Source organism: Scardinius erythrophthalmus (assembly GCF_964197995.2).
Source record: "Scardinius erythrophthalmus genome assembly, chromosome: 7".
NCBI classification, from domain to species: Eukaryota; Metazoa; Chordata; class Actinopteri; order Cypriniformes; family Leuciscidae; genus Scardinius; species Scardinius erythrophthalmus.
This window is the reverse complement of record NC_138227.1, coordinates 4,114,237-4,133,697: the sequence shown is the minus strand read 5'-3', so window position 1 is coordinate 4,133,697 and position 19,461 is coordinate 4,114,237. Positions and strand designations below refer to the sequence as shown.

The 19,461-nt window shown below is 38.6% G+C and overlaps 1 protein-coding gene across 3 annotated transcripts in view; it reads left to right on the top strand.

Annotated features, from left to right (window-relative positions):
• LOC308694114 (NLR family CARD domain-containing protein 3-like) overlaps positions 1-19,461 on the top strand; it is a 93,305-nt gene that overhangs the window by 45,654 nt on the left and 28,190 nt on the right. Inside the window, exons 7-9 of one of the 3 annotated variants that reach the window (XR_014030558.1) lie at positions 7,884-7,949; positions 8,118-8,207; positions 13,846-14,284. The exons of 1 other annotated variant lie outside the window; for it this stretch is intronic. Coding sequence is in view for 1 of the 2 variants with exons in the window: in XM_081371442.1 (XP_081227568.1) it covers positions 7,884-7,949; positions 8,118-8,207 (156 nt within the window). In the remaining variant the exon portion in view is untranslated. The remainder of the gene's footprint in view (positions 1-7,883; positions 7,950-8,117; positions 8,208-13,845; positions 14,285-19,461) is intronic. One more of the 3 variants, XM_081371442.1, reaches the window with a different exon arrangement.

Below are 19,461 nucleotides of genomic sequence, written 5' to 3'. Positions count from 1 at the left end.
CCGCCCGAGGGGTCGTCTCCGCCCTGGCCGCCCGAGGGGTCGTCTCCGCCCTGGCCGCCCAAGAGAGAGTCTCCGCCCTGGCCGCCAGATGGACGGTCTGCACCGCCCTGGACTCTCGAACTTTGTGTCCCGCCCTGGTCTGTCCCTCCCGTCCCGCCCGTCCCGCCCTGGTCTGTCCCTCCCGTCCCGCCCTGGTCTGTCCCTCCCGTCCCGCCCTGGTCTGTCCCTCCCGTCCCGCCCTGGTCTGTCCCTCCCGTCCCGCCCTGGTCTGTCCCTCCCGTCCCGCCCTGGTCTGTCCCTCCCGTCCCGCCCTGGTCTGTCCCTCCCGTCCCGCCCTGGTCTGTCCCTCCCGTCCCGCCCTGGTCTGTCCCTCCCGTTCCGTTCGGGTCTTGTGGAGCGTCTGGTAGCCGCTCCGTAGGGAGGGGGTAATGTCACATGCCTGTCCTGTCTTGTGCTGCACATGGGTGTTTTTGTTGTTTGCCATGTGTTCTTGTTTATTGTCTAGCCCCTCCCATCTTGTTATCTGATTATTTGGTTAATTTGTCCCACCTGTTGTGTTCGTTACCCTCCTTTGTTTGTTCCCCTATTTAGCCTCCTTGTGTTTGTAGTCTTGTGCTGGCTCGTTGTCCGTGTTACCTGTATTTGATGTTCCTGTGCTGTTGGTATCTGAGTTCTGAGTTTTTGTATTTTGTCTATGTTTGTTTATTAAATCTTCTCTGCACTTGAATCCTCGTCTCTCGTTCAGTGTCCCGTGACAAAAGGTTACCGGTACTTATCTGAACTAACGTCATGATCACTGCTTAGATATAAAGAAAACGTTGATTTTTCACTCGGTGCTATTCAATGACAGTAAAAAAAAAAAAAAAAAGTGTCGTTATTGTGCACTGCTGCTCGTAGACTAGCTCCAGTGCTCATTGCTGCGTTGCTAAATGATAGCAGCTCACCAGGACACTTCACCAACTCTCCACTCATTCTCCTCGAACCATGCATTTAATTATCAAGTATTTACGACATTGTGGTGGCGTTCAAGTGCGTTCAACTCGTAAATACGATCTATACGAGATGGCTTGAACGCACCATAATACTAGGCTGAGGCTAGCTTTCCTCCACTTCTCCCCAACGTGACGTCATCACCGAATTGCGGAAAAAAAAAAACGTTTGTACCAAAAACGTAAAAAACTGGTCTTTAAGACCATTTTTGAGACATTTTTAAAATGATATACATATCTTGAGTGATTTATGTACCCATTAATCAACAGTGGTGGTTAACCTGCAACATGGGCTTTAATATGAAAATTAAAAACCAACAGACTGATGAAAATGCGTGAGATTTTCTCAATATGCGACGTGCGGGACAAGGGGTGAAAATACCGTGCGGTACAACGCAAAGCGGGACGGGGTGGTCACCCTATCTTTACTGCCAACACTAAAGCCACTGGGAGACACAGACACTTGTCATTCACTGTATTGCATCAATAAAAAGCCAGTTAATATAAAGATATTTAATACAGTATTTTTCTAAAAGTAGGTTTTAATAGTATTTTCGTGCCGTGACCGTGGGGGCAGGAACATTTGTGACGTAGCCTTGCGCACTTACTAGACTCATTCTAGTGTTTAATGCTGAAGACTCAAGGCAAGCCTACAAGCTTCAGAAAGACTGGACTAGGAAAGACACAACTTCACTAGGATGCAGCCTTCCGTTTGGGAAGCACCCAATATCAATATCCAGGAGACTCCCAGAACTCCCAGACTCGGAGAGGTGGGATGTCTGATTATGGGAGTGAATTCGCTAGAATTATTGTTCTTTGAGTCATTCGTGAAATTGTGATGGTTGATATAGTGATAACTAGGGCTGTCCTCGACTAAAGATTTTTCTAGTTGACTAGTAGTCGTACATTTATGATTAGTCGACTATTCGCACATTTATTTTAATAAGCCATAAATCATAATTGCCTAATACCCGTATATACCCGACTATAAGACGACCCTGAATATAAGACGACCCTGAATATAAGACAACCCCCCCCATTTTCCAGACTTATTTTTGGGACAAAAAGAGATTTTTGTGGAAAAAATCTGGTTTTCAACATAAAATAATTTTATTTGAAAATTGCAGTGATAATTCATTCTCTCCCTTCCAGCGCGCGCTCCTTTCTCTCTTTCTCTCTCTCTCTGCGTCTCGCGCGCACCTCTCTGTCTCTGTCTCTCTGTGTCTCTCTCTCTCTCTCTCTGCGTCTCGTGCGCGCACCTCTCTCTCTCTCTCTCTCTCTCTCTCTCTCTGCGTCTCGTGCGCGCACCTCTCTCTCTCTCTCTCTCTCTCTCTCTCTCTGCGTCTCGTGCGCGCACCTCTCTCTCTCTCTCTCTCTCTCTCTCTCTCTCTCTCTCTCTCTCTCTCTCTCTCTCTCTCTCTCTCTCACTCTCTCTCTCGCGCTCTCTCTGCGTCTCGCGCGGCAGAGAGGAGCAGAGTTTTAATTCAGTTAAACACAGATATATTGTTGCTTCTCTAATTTTACATGCAAGTAAAGCCGAAATCATTTGTCTTAATGGGTCGCGTTTCAGTCACTATTTCATATTTATTCCGTTGTGCTTTCTCCCTTTCACCCGTGATTTTGTCTATATCGCGAATATAAGACGACCCCCCATTTTTCAGCCTATTTTTAGGACAAAAAAATATATTCGTCTTATATTCGGGTATATACGGTACATAGCCTAATCAACTCTTAAAAGCACGCATGAAGTTTGCCACAGTGCACCGGCAAATGTAATGATTATGAGTGTGTTGTGAAAAAAACAGAAGGAGACTGTCTAAAGACTTTAATTTATTGCAAATGTTTTCTGTTTTCGGCTGCAGAGACTAAGTCAGCGATGGAAAAAATTGCAATGCAAGGAAAAGGACAAATTATGAGAAACAGAAACGATTAAGTATAATTTATCTTGGTATTCAGGCCATGCAGTCTTTTAGTTTACCTCACCTCCCGAAGCTGTTCGTTCATCCCGTGACATCCTCATAAACTGAGCTTTGCAGTCTGTAGTACCAGATACAGAATTGATTAGTTCACGTTTCGAGTCTTCAGGCTTGAGTCATTTGTTCATCATGTGATAGAAGAGCGAAAGACTCAGAAGAATCAGACCCGAAGACTCGAGAGGTGAAATAATCATTTCTCTTTCCAGCAGGGATGCACCGATATTGACATTTTGGCCGATACCGATAACCACTAATTCCTTACATTTGAAAGCTGATAACCAAGATATTGGCCGATAAATCTAAATTAAAATTTTGATATACTTTAATAGCCTGTATACATAAACAAAAGGCTCACCATTAAAAGCCATGTCCCAAACACTTCAACATAAATCAACATATACAATACAGTAGCCTAGTTTGAACCAGTGTAAGATTCATTAACTTCTCAAATTAATTTTACACTCCTATGGCCAACTTTCTTTATTATAAAATGGTAACACTTTATATTAAGGTTTCATTTTGTTATTATTAGTTAGCATGAACCAACAATTAATGAACAATACTTCCACAGCATTTATTAATCTTAATACGGGGCGGCAGTGGCTGAGTGGTTCATGTAGGTTGTCTACAAACCGAAAGGTTGGTGGTTCAATCCCCGGTTCCACTTGACCAAGTGTCGAGGTGTCCATGAGCAAGACACCTAACCCCAGCTGCTCCCGACGAGCTGGATGGCGCCTTGCATGGCTGACACCGCCGTCGGTGTGTGAATGGGTGAATGTGAGGCAATGTAAAGCGCTTTGGTGGCCATAGGTCTGTGAAAGCGCTATATAAATGCAGTCAATTTACCATTTACCATTTAATTAATGTTAAAGCTTCAGTAGGTAACTTTTGTAAAAATATATTTTTTACATATTTATTAAAACTGTCATTATGTCCTGACAGTAGAATATGAGACAGATAATCTGTGAAAAAATCAATCCCCTCAGGCTCCTCCCAGTGGTCCTATTGCCATTTGCAGAAATACACCGCTCCCGGTAAGAAACAACCAATCAGAGCCAGGAGGAGTGTCTTAGGAGTGTCAATCATGCTCGTGTGAGCGCTGATCACCCCCTCTCCTGCACAGCGCGTGCGGCCATTCAAAATCAATACTGCCGGTGTGCCGCAGCTGTGCTAATGACGGATAAACAATCCAAACTGCCAATTCCTCGTGTGACACCAGCTCATAAAATAACGGGTAAACGGATAAAGACAGATGACGATGAAAAAAAAAATCCAAAAAGAACGAATTTGATAGAGTCCGAATTAAAACGAGGGTCGGAGCGGCTTTTCAGAGGGAGCTACGTGTCCTGAAAGGATTTAAAACCGATGCCGAGTTAGCCACATTTCTGCTTGACAAGTAAGTATCCCTGCTTGATTTGTTTCATTTTTTAAGAACTACACAACTAAGATAATTTCAAAACAGGCCTGACAAATTATGTATGGCAGGATTTCTTGTAGATTTCAGGGTTGTGCTTTGCATATAACATCAACACCAACCAAACATCCAAAAATAATGTATTAGCAAACCTTATTTAGCATTACATATCACTAGAATAATTTTCAGGCTAAGTCAACGTTTTCTAAAAACTCCCTACTGCAGCTTTATAGTTATAGCTCGTAAGCGAATCAAAAAAAAATATTTTTAACTTTACCAATATCGATATGCTAGCTTGATAGTGAGTACTAAAATACATCTTATTTGTTTATATTCATAATGATAAAGTTAGATTTTTTTATTACATGTGATTCTGACATGATGTCACTGCATGCACGCTCTCTGCTCGTCTCAGGTAAATAATGCGTCCTCCATCTTAGCGGTCACGCGTTCATGTGTTTTGGGGGCGTGGCTTTGGAAGGAGCCCAGAAGGGAGAGGGTGGACTGAATGGAAATAATGAGCTCTCTTTAAAACAGTTGTGAGAGGTCTACATCCACTCGATTTTTATAATTTCTTTTTCAGAATACTTACATTTAAATTATGTATTGATATATACATAAAGTTTAAACAAATTTGAAAAATAAGTTTTTTAGACCATTCCTACCTACAGCAGCTTTAAGCTCAACATTTTACAAGAAATTTTTAAGATCCAAAGTTATATCTGTTAACATTAGTTAATGCACTGTGAACTAAAATGAACACAAATATTTAATTAAGTAACATTAACAAAGGCTATTGCTCTCTGTTAGTTCATGTTAGTTAATGCATTAACAAATGATACCTTATTGTAAAGTGTTACCAAAAAATCTATTGCCTTACAAAAAATTAAAATAAAATACCGAAATAATGCAAACAAGTCATTGGATAACATTGGGCTGCATATAAAGAAACAAAATGCATAGGCCATAGATAAATAAAATGGAATCGCACGGACAATAAGGAAATTATTAATCGTTCAACAATATGGTTTGATTAAAATAATCATTCTTAATAATAATAAATAATAATTATTAATAAGGCATCAATGTTTTTGAAAAAAAAAAAACATTTTTAATATTACATTAATAGTAAACATGTTTAATATTAGGCTTATTGTTTCAAACAAGCGTGCCGCACAAGCCCTGAAAAGTGAAGCCAAAGTGTCTCGATCGCCCCCCGGTGACTGGTCCTAGTATAGGTCATAATCCCCGCCTCCCCGTATTATTCAACGGGACTTGAGACCTACTAAACAATTAAATTACACTTCAAATCTTTTTTCTTACTGTAGTTTTTATCACGCTGACATAAGTTCAAGTGTCTGTTTTTAAAATAAGTTTGTTTTTAGTAAGTTACGTGATGCTATAAAAACGGTGGTGTAACGTCATGATTGACAGCTGTGATTGACAGGTTCTCTGAGCGAAGTACTTAAGTGCACTGAAGCACCAACAGACTTTTTTTTCAGAGGACTGAGGAGATTGTATTTACTTTATTTCAACAAGCCTCTTGTCGTACTGCAATCAACAGACATCAAAATTGGAGCAGAACGGAGCAGACGTAGGCCACTTTAAAGAAGTGCAGGGAGAGTGCATTCTGCAAGAGTGAGGACGGGGCCTTGATTTCGCGGCTTTACTTCCTGCTCACTACAGCGCAGACTTAAGTCCCAAGATGTCAGCGCCGTATCGGGACACTGGCGGCTTCACTTCTCACCAATGGAAGAGAGCGAAGGGGCGTCGTCCATCTTTTTTACAGTCTATGGTTTCAAATGACATCGTTGCTGTTTGAGTTGCGCGCACTGAAGCTGAAGAGAAGGAACGTTAAACTGAATCGCTTTGCTAGAAGCTTAATCCTCAATGGTTGCTGAATAATGCAACTGAACCATAACCAATCATAGCTTTTAATCAAAAGTTTTGCATTGCTGTTTGATCACGAGTGATGAAGCTGAAGAGAACAAGCACCGGGAAACTGAAGAACTTTTCTAGTGGGTTGTTTAAATCAATGAAACTGATCCTATGTGAGATTAATTAAATATTTATATTACATAAACTTAATATTACGACTTGTATCTGCACAAAATGACATGAATGCACAAGCGAACTTGACTGTGCTGGTCAGATTGTGTAACCCCTGTTCTGTATGTGCTATTCCCACATCAACGCGCTGAAACACGGCAACTAAACCCAGAGAATTCACAATGTTTTATTACAATAGTGTTCTTATTATAATGGCATGTACATACATATTACAACAATGGCACAAAATGTTGCGAATGCTCAAGAAAACTTGTCTGTGCTTGTCATGAAGGCTGAACTCCATAAACGCGCTCTTTCCGCCACAACGCGCTTGACGCACTGAAACACTGGCGAACACTAATTCACAACATGCTTTTACAGGTGTGTTCTTATTACAATGTTACAAAGCCTATGTGACAGATTTGTGCTGCACTGAACTATCTTCCTTTTCGAAGTGATTCCAATCATTCAAAACCATCATGGTGAACAGCGCGCATCTCTCAGCTGAAGTAAATAATCTATTATCTATCGGCTTTGATATATTGGGCTAATTTTCTTATCAGATTGATAACGATAACATCAAAAATGATAATTTATCGGGCGATGTTGATATATGGTTGATATATCGTGCATCCACACTTTCCAGTAGGCCTACTGACAGCATAGCCTCTATGGGACTGACAGGAAGAACGAAAGATTCGGACCCAAAGACTCGAGAGCTGAACTAATAATTTCTGTTTCCAGAAATGCGTGGTTGAGACAAAATGAACTAATCACTCTCTGAGACAACTCTGTAGTCCCGAGTCATATTAAAGATTCGTTCAAAATGATCCATCAGTAATGTTTACAACTACTTCAAATGATAAGCCATATTTCAGATCGATGAATGATGGGCGGATGTTTGGATTTCCTGCCGCTAACAATCTGTCCGTCAATCACCTGCGTGATTTCGCCACTTCCTGTGGAGTTTTTTCTTCTTCTGCCTCTTACCGACTAATACAATTTTGTACGACCAAGCCTCTTTTATTCGACTTAATAGTAAATTGACTATTAGTGGGCAGCCCTAGTGATAACCATAGCAACGGACTGGAATGTCAAATGTCAAAATTGACCTGTGCACTAAGTGTTATAGTGTAAATGCAGACTAATAGACCTGCCACAGCAACATTGACAAGACAAAGAAAAAAAACATCTGTGCTGGCTGAATACGATTAATAGCTACAGTTAGATACTACAAAACTTTTTCACATGTCTTTTTTTGACATCTGTTTATTTAATTGAAAAATATTTAAGGGTAATTTAAGGAAGGTAATTAATGTATTATTCACTTATAATATTAATTATTATTATTATTATATTTATTATGAGCATTAATATATATATATATATATATATATATATATATATATATATATATATATATATATATAATTTTATTTTATTTTTTTCAAATAGTGCATCTGTCACGCAATTTGCTACAGCATTTCATCAGAAGGCTGTCACAGCAACTAGATCAGCTGAGTAAGTAACACTGAGAACAATCATCACTGTTATAACATTAACTTTTTTTTACTTAAATTATGAATTAATGGTTTAACAAAAAATATGAGTGACATTATTACATATGATATTAATAATAAATATTATTATTATGAGCATTAATAATTAAAATAATTTATTTTCAAATAGTGACTCATCTATCACCCAGAAATCACAAAATACAGGAGATGAAATTCTTCAGAAGCTGCTGCCTGTGGTTACAGCAACTAGATCCGCCAAGTAAGTAAAAGAACAATCATCTCTGTAAAAACATTATACAATTTCTTACTTAAAATTTATGAATTAATGGTTTAACAAAAAAGTCAGCTTTTAAATCCTCCATCTATCTGACCTGCTAGGCTTCTGTTGTAAGAGCATTACAGTAAATGTATTTCTGTTCATTTTTACAAATTCAGACATGATTAAAATTACTTTGTTGTTTTAAATATGTTTTAGCTGAGGTAAATATATATTTTCTGCTGTGAGATGAGGGGTGTGAGTGATTCTAATACTTATTAATTTTTCTTTCATGCTATATCTAGTAGTAAAGAGGAAAAGATACTGGTCCACTCACGCTCCGCTTGAACTGTGGTGCTACAGCGATCTGTCACGCCACGTTAAATAGTGTCAAAACTATATTTATTGTTTGAATTTCGTTAAATTTGACAGAATTTGAAAGCTGAGGCTTTTTCTCATCAAAAGTAACAAAGCATATTGCGAATTTATTGGACTGAAGTGGCACCGCACTACAAATAATGTTTAGTTACGTTTTATTCATGCATCAACTGAAAACAGCACAAACTACATTTATGGATTTTTATTAGTTCATTAAAATAAAGATATATTAAAGTCTTGAAATCAATATTCCGCATTTCTGAGCATGGTTAAATTATACATTTCTATTCTAACACATTTTATATGGTTACAAGCATATGTTTAAGGTTTGAGCAGTTGAGCATCAACTCTCTCTCTCTTATCTGCAAGGTCAGAGCACACAGGCATCACACAGCTGCACCTTTTTGTAGCTGCCTGGTTTAAGAAAGGTTGGACTCTTCGACTGATGATTCTCACACACTTTATTTGAATGTCCGTCATCACATACGATCACCGTCGGACACCATTGACTCGTTGAGAATCAACGTAAAAGCTTGTACAAAAGAAAACAAAATACCAAAATGAATAAACCTTGAAATGAGCATACATCAAAACCAAATAAATAAAGATTAAAAACTTAAATATACATAAACAACAAAGCAACAACCAACAATTAATCTTGATACAAAGAAAATAAATCAAAACAAAACATAAAGATAAAGATAACAGGAAGTCTATAACCGTACCTTGTTCTCCATTTAAACCAGGAGCTAAATCCTTTTAAACTCCTTGCAAACCGTAGACCTTTGATACCACAATCATGTACGTCTGGGTCTCGTTCCATACTGAAATGTTTGGACCATATGCGCATTATATCCGCTCACGCGGGCGAACGTCAAAATAAAAGACCTCTGTTACCGTAACACAAATAACCCAATATCAGAAAATCAAATACCATACAAAAATAAACAAACAAAAAAAAAGTAATAATAATTAAATTTAAGGACTATATTATTTACATACTTTCAAAACAGACAATATAACAAAGTCATTAACACTCCCACCAAATTATGAGTGCAAATCTCACACCAAAATGTACAAGCACGAGTAATTTCCCTTTATCCTTTTTTTTTTTTTACTTTTTTTTTGTTTTTATACTTTTTTCCTTTCTTTTTTTTTTTTTTACAATTTAACCTCAAACCAACATTAAAAATTCTAAACCATGAGTTAAGACATTAAAATGATACTCATTGACCTCTCAATCTCTCAATGGGAAATGTTCGAATGAAGAACACTAATGTCCCTCCATTAGTAAAATTAGTTTTTGCACTGGTCTTTCAATTACGGACGGTTTGCTAACACGCTTGCCCTTTGTATTAAGCTTCGGATCGCCTAGAAATATCTTAGCTCTTCTTACAAGTCCATCATCGCTAGAAATAGTTTCCTTTATTCTGCCAAGCCTCCATTCGTTTCTAGGCATTTCCTCTTCTTTGACGATAACAAGATCATCAACTTGAAGATTTCTCTTAGACACATTCCACTTCTGTCGGGCAGCTATATTCGCAAGATACTCTTTGCGCCAGCGACTCCAAAATTGTTCCGCCAAATACTGCACATGTCTCCATCTTTTCCGTGCAAATACATCCTCCCTAACGAAATTTCCTGGTGGAGGCAAAGCAGTAGTCGATTTTAATGTAAGCAGATGATTTGGAGTGATTGGTGCTAGACTTTGAGGATCAGTCAGGCAATCAACAGTGAGCGGCCTATTATTCACAATAGCCATTGCTTCATACAAAAAAGCTCGTAAGGAGGAGTCATTTAACCTTCCCGGATGAAGTGCAAGAGTAGCATTTAACACAGATCTGATTGTTCTAATTTGACGTTCCCACACGCCGCCAGCATGACTTGCATGCGGTGCATTCATGACAAAATCGCACTGCTTCTCTGATAAGAAGGTTTTCACTCTTTCCACATCCATTTCCTCAAGTGCATTCTTTAACTCATTTTTTGCTCCCACAAAGTTACTTCCTTGATCGGACCTTAACTGCTGCACAGTACCTCTCATGGCAATAAAACAACGTAGAGCATTGATGAAAGAATCCGTTGTCATATCAGTGAGCATCTCAATGTGTACAGCACGGGAACTGAAACAAGTAAAGAGAAGACCATACCGTTTATGAACACTTCTGCCCTGCTGGATAAGAAACGGGCCAAAGCAATCCATGCCAGTATATGTAAATGGAGGCGATGGAACCACTCTCTCCATGGGGAAATCCGCCATTTTCTGTTCTTCAACTGGTCGCCTGTGCTTTCTGCAAATTATACAACTCCTAATACAGGATGTCACAATCTTGTTGATTCCTGGTATCCAAAAGCCATTAGATCTTATCTCATTTACAGTAAATCCTTTGCCTTGGTGCGCAACTTTGTTGTGAAAGTGAGCAACAATCATTTCTGTGATCTGATGATTTCTTGGAATTATTATAGGATGTTTCACAGAATCTAGAAAGGTTGAGCGGCAAAGTCTACCTCCCACCCTGAGTAAACCATCTTTATCCATGAAAGGGTCAAGAGAGTACAATGCACTCCGAGATGAGATATTTCTTCCACTCTTAATCACCTTCAGATCATCCTTGTAGGAAGTATCTTGCAGACATTTGATTATGTGAAGTTCTGCCTTTTGACGCTCAAGCATAGTACTGAGATGATTAGATTTGTCTTTGTTAGCTCTCCTTAAAAGACGAGCTACAGCTCTGACTGCCTTTGACCAAGAAGAAAACTTTGAAAGAAGGTCTATCAAGCTCAGATTCCTTGTGCAATCAGTATTCAAAGCACAACATATTTTTACCTCTGGATCTCCAAGCAGAAGTTCAGGAACATGTTCTTCTGGTACAGACATTTCTTCATCCCACAAGAACTTAGGACCAGTGAACCAGTTTGAGGTGAGTAACTCCTTCACTGTTAAACCTCTGGATGCATGATCAGCAGGGTTTTCCTCTGTTGGAACATATTTCCACTGCTGGGGAGTCGTACTGAGATGTATTCTTTGCACTCGATTGGCAACAAAAGTGTGAAATCTGCGTGCCTCATTACTTATATATCCCAATACTACTTTGGAGTCTGTCCAGAATGTCTCCTTGACAACAGCATAGTCCAGTTCTCTCTTAAGCATACTGCTTACTTTAACAGAAACGACGGCAGCTGTTAACTCTAATCTGGGAATTGTTGTAACTTTAAGAGGTGCAACTCTTGATTTCCCAACAACCAGTGCACAGTGAATATCTCCATCCTCATTTTTGAGTCTCAAATATGAACACTGACCATATCCATGGACACAAGCATCAGAAAAGTGGTGCAATTCAATTTGAATAGCTCTTCCAAAACTAGAGGGTGCGTATGTTCGTGGTACATCTATGTTCTGCAGATGGTTTAAATCTCGTCTCCATCGCTCCCACCTTAAATTCAGTTCATCTGATAGAGGGTCATCCCATCCACTGCCACGCTTGCATACATCCTGCAGTATTCCTTTTCCACTCAACAGCACGGGTGCAATAAGTCCCAGAGGTCTGATTCTCTTTCCCATTGTATGCCAAGAGTTCTTTCCAGGGGTAACTCGTCAAATGAAAGATCAACATTCTTCACATCAGGGATTCTTTCTGAGATGGGAATGCTATCCAGCACTACTTTACTGTTTGACACAAATTTGTGGAGCCGTAGGCCACCTATAGCACAAAGCTGCCGTGCCTCATCTGCAACTTTAACAGCTTCTTCAGCATTCTCCACACTGATCACTCCATCATCCACATAGAAATCTCTTCTCACGAAATGTGAACCTAGTGGATACAACTCACTATTTTCAGTTGCAAGATGTTTCAAGCCATAATTTGCACACCCTGAGGATGAGGTGGCACCAAAAAGATGAACCTTCATGTGAAACTCGCTTGCAGGCTGGTTGAGATCGCCATCTTTCCACCATAGGAAGCGCAGGAAGTCTCTATCAGATTCGTTGACATGAAACTGGTGGTACATTTTCTCTACATCACACATGAGTGCAACGGGATGTTGACGAAATCGAATCAAGATGCCATTTAGACCGTTTATCAGGTCGGGACCTTGAAGCAGGAAATCATTTAAAGAATACCCCCTATACCTGGCAGAGCAATCAAACACTACCCGCAATTTATCTGCCTTCTTTGGATGGAAGACACCATGGTGCGGTATGTACCAGATTTCTCCCTCCTTGCCGCTGTCACGTACTTCCTCTGCATCTCCTCTCTGCAAGATTTCGTTCATGAATTCATTATAACGTTTTTTATACATCTCATCTTTAGTCATCTTCCTTTTGAGATGGTTGAGTCTGATAATGACACCTTGTTTATTGTTTGGTAAGTTAGGCCTCACTTTAAAAGGAAGTGGCATTTGGTAATGGCCATGAACATTCATCTGTATACCTTCCTTTAATTTCTCAAGAAAAAGGACGTCATCCTGGGAAATCTTTGCACTCTCTTCTTCAGTGTCTTTAAAATCACTCTCAAGGACACGAATGACATCACCTGGCGTGATAGAAGGGAGCTCCTTAACCGCAATGCGGTGACACAATCTACTGATTTCAGGTAGATCAAGGTGTGGTGAAGAACAACCTACTATACTCCATTCTAAGTCTGTCTGAATGGCGTAGGGTTCATCATCTCCTCCCACTATTACTTCTCTGGGGATCATTGACCTTGAGCAATTGTAACCTATTAAGAGAGCAACATCACAGTTCTGCAATGGAGGTATCCTGTCCGCAATGACAGTGAGATGATTCCAGTTTTTAGCGACTTCACAAGTTGGAATATGGCTACGATTAGCTGGTATGCAGTCTTTGGTGTAAGCAGGTGGTAAATCAATATAATTACCAGATTCGTATGCTCTCACTTGGAGTCCTGATACTCTCTCACTCTGCAGGATAGTATCTTTACCAAGCATGGTGGTAAGCTTAAATCTTACTGGAAACGTTGTTGCCTGTAGAGCATCGCACACTTCTCTGTCGATAAACGTAGTATCACTCTGAGAATCCAAAAGTGCATATATCAGCTTCTCACAACTTGGATTTTGTTTTACAGATACCCAGACAGGTACAATCATTGAAGTATAAGCATTTCGCTCTTCCGCTTTTACACTCAAAGTCACTGCACTCATTGTACCATCAGGGTCACTTTGAGTCTGAACTGCAGAAGATAAAGTCTTTACCACTTTCACAAAGTTGTCGTTGTGTAAACTAGTTGGATGCTTCCTTTTACAGGTATTACAAATGAGACGACAACGACACTCCTTTGCACTGTGACCAGACTTCAAGCATCCATAGCAAAGCCTCTTCTCTTGGATAAATTTCCGTCGCTCCTCCAACGGTTTACTGAGAAAGCTGAAACAATTGTCAAGTTGATGGTTATCTTTCTGGCAAAGCATACACAACATTTTATTCACTGGTTTGACAGCTTTTTGACTCTCGATGTTTGCGTGAGTGGTGAAAACTCTAACTCTGTTTCTTGTAGTTGTTTTCAGATTTGACTTTTCAGTGAAAGGTTCTGCAACGTGAAGAGCATGAAATGAAGTAACTGGGTTGCAAGCAATCTCTGCTTCAGTAGACACAAAAGCAGCAAATTCTTTAAAAGTGGGATACTCGTGATCTCCAGAAAGAGATTGTGTGACTTGACGATTCCATCTGCCAATTGCCCAATCTGGTAATTTCAGCACAAGTTTCTGATTTTCTTGATAATCACTTAAAATTTGAAGGGCCTTTGACATGTGGCATGGCATCTTGGCATGCATTTAAAAAGTCAGAGAAGGTTTGAAGACCAATGGCATCCTTTTGATGAATTTTAGGCCAGCTTGCCAGCTTTTCTCTGAACGCTTTTTGTATCACAAATGGTTGGCCGTAACGATCGTTCAGTCTGCTCCACGCATCTTTATAGGCTTCATCATCTGCTCTGAAGAATGTTCCTTCCAAAGCTTTCCTAGCAGGACCACTCACATACTTCTTGAGGTAAAACATCTTATCAGCAGGAGAGACAGTTTTCTTGTCAATAAGTGCAGAAAAGGATTGCTTAAACTCAATGAAATGAATGGGGTCACCAACAAAAACAGGAGGCTCTGGCACCGGTAACTTACTCATGGTCATGCCATCTTGAAATGCTTGAACAAGAAGAGGTATATCAGTTGCTGATGCTTCAACTCTCTCCCTTTTAGTTTCATGACACACCCTTTGAAACGTTTCTTGCCTTTTCACATTTGTTTGAGAGAAATCTGATTCTGATCCGTTTATGCTGCTACAATCTTTGGACAAGTTAGTCTCTTTCTCAACCTCTTGATTATAGACTTCTAGTTTAGCTTGAGCTGCTTTCAGATCCTTTTGCGCTTTAATCTGCTCTAGTTCCTTCAACTCGACGTCAAGAGCCCTTTTATGTTGTTCTTCTAACTGCTTTATCTTTTCTTTTTGCTTTGATTCTTCTAGCAAAACATTATATGCAGCTTGCTTAGCTGCCACTTCTGCCGCAGCGTCTACACGTTTGGCTTCTAAGCTTGATACAACAGAGCGATGACTAGAGTAATTACTAGTTTTCTGACTAACTCGTGAAACCGTTGAACCAAAGATTGAATGGGCATACTGATGGTCTAATAAGGTACGAAGACGACTTCTCTCCCTTTCACCATCAAAATCTCCATCTAAACCTGTTATTCTTTCATAAATGATTTTAATGATGTCAGCTGTAACTGCTTCACAAGCATCCATTTTTCTCCTCATTTCAATAGCAGGTGATACACGCTCTCTAAAGTCTTTGTAAGCACTCAGAACTTTGTTTTTGGCCGCCTCCAAAGTATCAATCAAAATAGCCAATTGAGTCCCTAGTGCGTCTGATTTAAGATGCTCACATGCACTACGAGCTTCTATTTTCCATTGATTATATAAAGATACAACCTTTTTCTCCTTCTTTGATAGCTCTTCTTGCTGATACGCTAACATTTTTTCAGTAGGGACATGCGTGCGCTTTGAATGGCGTGTACTCTCACTTTGAGTTTCTACTTGATGGCTCTCAGTTTGCCTATCTGCCTCCTTTGCACCTGCATCTGATTTTGACATTTTCAGTTCACCAAATTACATAGCATTATTCACATATAAAATTCAAATCAATTTGTTAAAATATGTTCAGCAAGTTCACTTTAGCCACATGTGCTGAAACATAACCCTTAAAAGTGAAACTCGTTTGATACACTTTAGTCCTTTAGTCCATTAATAGACGATCTACACGCGGCAATGTTCATTCACCCTTTAAATCAGACACGATAAATGAGAAAAGATTTCTCTTCAGAGTTCATTTCATATCTTTGTCTTTGGTACTCACTGCGATCCACCAAACAATTTGGAACAGTTCACGTCCCTTAATCAGTTCATTAAATCGCTCCAACTGCTGCCCGTAGGTTTGTAGAGCCGTCCTCTTGAACTTCACTTGAAACTTGATCCATATAGAAAACAGTCAATCACCTAGTCCATGACGAGCGCCGACATAAGTTCCTCAATCAACCATGGCGTTCCTTGAAGCAGTACAGCGGTTTGATGATGGCAAGCTTTTACTGTAGCTGCCTGGTTTAAGAAAGGTTGGACTCTTCGACTGATGATTCTCACACACTTTATTTGAATGTCCGTCATCACATACGATCACCGTCGGACACCATTGACTCGTTGAGAATCAACGTAAAAGCTTGTACAAAAGAAAACAAAATACCAAAATGAATAAACCTTGAAATGAGCATACATCAAAACCAAATAAGTAAAGAATAAAAACTTAAATATACATAAACAACAAAGCAACAACCAACAATTAATCTTGATACAAAGAAAATAAATCAAAACAAAACATAAAGATAAAGATAACAGGAAGTCTATAACCGTACCTTGTTCTCCATTTAAACCAGGAGCTAAATCCTTTTAAACTCCTTGCAAACCGTAGACCTTTGATACCACAAACATGTACGTCTGGGTCTCGTTCCATACTGAAATGTTTGGACCATATGCGCATTATATCCGCTCACGCGGGCGAACGTCAAAATAAAAGACCTCTGTTACCGTAACACAAATAACCCAATATCAGAAAATCAAATACCATACAAAAAAAAAAAAAAAATAGTAATAATAATTAAATTTAAGGACTATATTATTTACATACTTTCAAAACAGACAATATAACAAAGTCATTAACACTTTTCTCTCTGTTAGTCAGAAAGTATGTGCTAAGCAGTACATGGAAAATTCATAAGCCAACAATTATAATAAGTAAATAAAATGCATACCAGCTATAACAACATTATAGCATCTTTATCCAATTGCATATATAATATAATAAAAGTATCCTGGTAATGAATAACATCAATACACTGCATAAGTGTAAGCATCATAACATCAAATGTATTAAGTTCAGGTGTAATTTTGCGGTTGTCCTGCAGGTGACTGCTTGAGTCTGTCTCCAACACAGAAAAGCAGATTACGAATACTTCAGAGCACTCAAGATCTACAACTATTTTAAATGCTACTTCAGTTACGATGGTTTTGGCCAGAGGTGTAAAGAGTAGCTGAAAACCGTACTTGAGTAAATATCATACAGCGGAAATGACTCCATTACTAGTTACAATTAATCAATTCCAAAACGACTTGAGTAAATGTCTTAGAGTATCTGATTTTAACAGTACTTAAGTATTTTACTCATACTGAATATATTATTATTATTATTATTATTATTCTTTATTTCAGACACGTGAATAATGGTTCATATTACACACAAGAAGAAAGAAAAAACAAAAGAAAAAAACAAATGATGTGGCTGCTGCAGCCGAAACCAGCACATCCAGTGCAAGTCTTTGCAGTTTAATTTTACTTAACATTATTTTATTTATCCGTTATATTGAAGATAACTTTTTGAATTGATATTGGTTTACTTATGCCCTTTTATATAGGCTCAATGATGCACTAGTTCTCAACCAAAAAGAGACATGCCAGAGAAAAACAAGAAACAGTTGATTTGTGAGGAGAGCAATCATGTTTATTTTCTAAAATCAAAATAAAACTGAACACCTAAGCATTGCAATCAAGGTCATCACAACAGCCTCTAAAACATCTGCAAGCACACTGTAAAAAGTTTAACTATTATTTACTCAATTTTATTGGTGAAACATTTTTACACTCAAAAAAATTTAGTAAATTTTAAAGCTGTGAAATCAATGAAATATACTGCATGAATTGAGTAAATGCAAGTAAACAAATTAAGTAAATCTGAGTAACTGCATCAGGTACATTTAAAAAATAAAATTGAGTAGAAATAATTTAACATTTAAACATTTAAAAAACAATATTTATGAGTAATACTAACTGTTTTTATTAATGAGTAATATTAACTTTTTTATTTTCTCTAAACCTTTGTAAAATAGTATTCCACACAACCACCAGTATACATGACATTGGCCTTTATTGTCAATGACGAACTACAGCAATACAGCACATTTTACACTGTTTTTAACATGTATACAATATTGCTTGCATTTAAACTCAGTTGACAAACATTTTATAAGTAAAAATGAAATATTTAAACATTCAGGTAGCCTAATTCAAATGTAATCAACCAGTCTGGTATCCAATATCCACCGAATCTGCGCTGGTCCTCGTGCCGGAGACGGACTCGCCTCTCTGGGTGAACTTCAAACTTCATACCGCCGTCCTGCGTTTCACTCAGCCGAAAGATACTGCGAGCGACTGACATAACCTGCCAATAAACAAAAAGTGACAGTTCTGAGGACATTTTATCATCCAAATGATAATAATTATTTATATTCATTATCATTAGTAATGAAGTCGTGTGTTTATGCAAAGCGTTTCAATCACGCAAAAAGACAGGCGCGACTCTCGTTTAGGTGTCGAATGTATGTTGTTTTGCGTTAAATATGATTTAAAGCACAGTAAAGATTTTATAGATAAAATAAAACATACACAAACCTGAATTTCACAGAGGAAATGCACCAAATCTGCGACGCTGAGAAGAGAGCTGTTGTTCTGGAGACTGGAGACTGGAGAGAGTTCAAACAGCCCGCGCTCACTCAACCAACCGTCGAGTTGTCGTCACGTCAGAGGGTGGGGGAGGGGTGAATTATTTTAATTGAGTAAACTTACTCAATTTTAAGAGTGTGTTAAATATATTAATAATATTGAATAATATTTGAATTAAGTAATATTTTTGTTTCTTGAAACAGATCAGTTTAATTCAACATTCTCAAATATTTTGATAGAAATTTCACAAATATATTAAGTATATTATACAGAAATAATTGGTTAGTCAAATGCTAGTCAAGTCAAGTCAAGTCATCTTCATTTATATAGCGCTTTTAACAATGTAGATTGTTTCAAAGCAGCTTTACAGAGATAAGCGTATAATTTAAGGTAACAGAGATTGTTTTTGCTTTATAGCAGAGTTAAGTTATTTTCCATCTAAAGGTATTTTTGATTGATTTGCTTCCGTTGCAACGATCTCTCTTTAGAAAATACTAAATCATTTTATTGAAAAGAACTTAAAGGTGCTGTATGTAGGATCCAGCGGCCTCTAGCGGTGATGTTTCAGATTGCAACAACAGCGCTCGTGCTCGTGCTCAAACTCAAGAGCGCACTCACTACCGGCCACACTGAGACTTTCAACACAACGGAGAAAGCATCACACAACATGCTGGAAACTCATGTAAACTCCATGTCATTAGCTGCAGTGCCTTCGCATAGACTGAATAAAAAGGAGAGAGGCTCGGGAGCGCGCATGCACGTCACATCCGGTGGATTTTGCAGAAAATCCAACCCAGAGACTTCACATAAAAATAGGAATACTGGCCT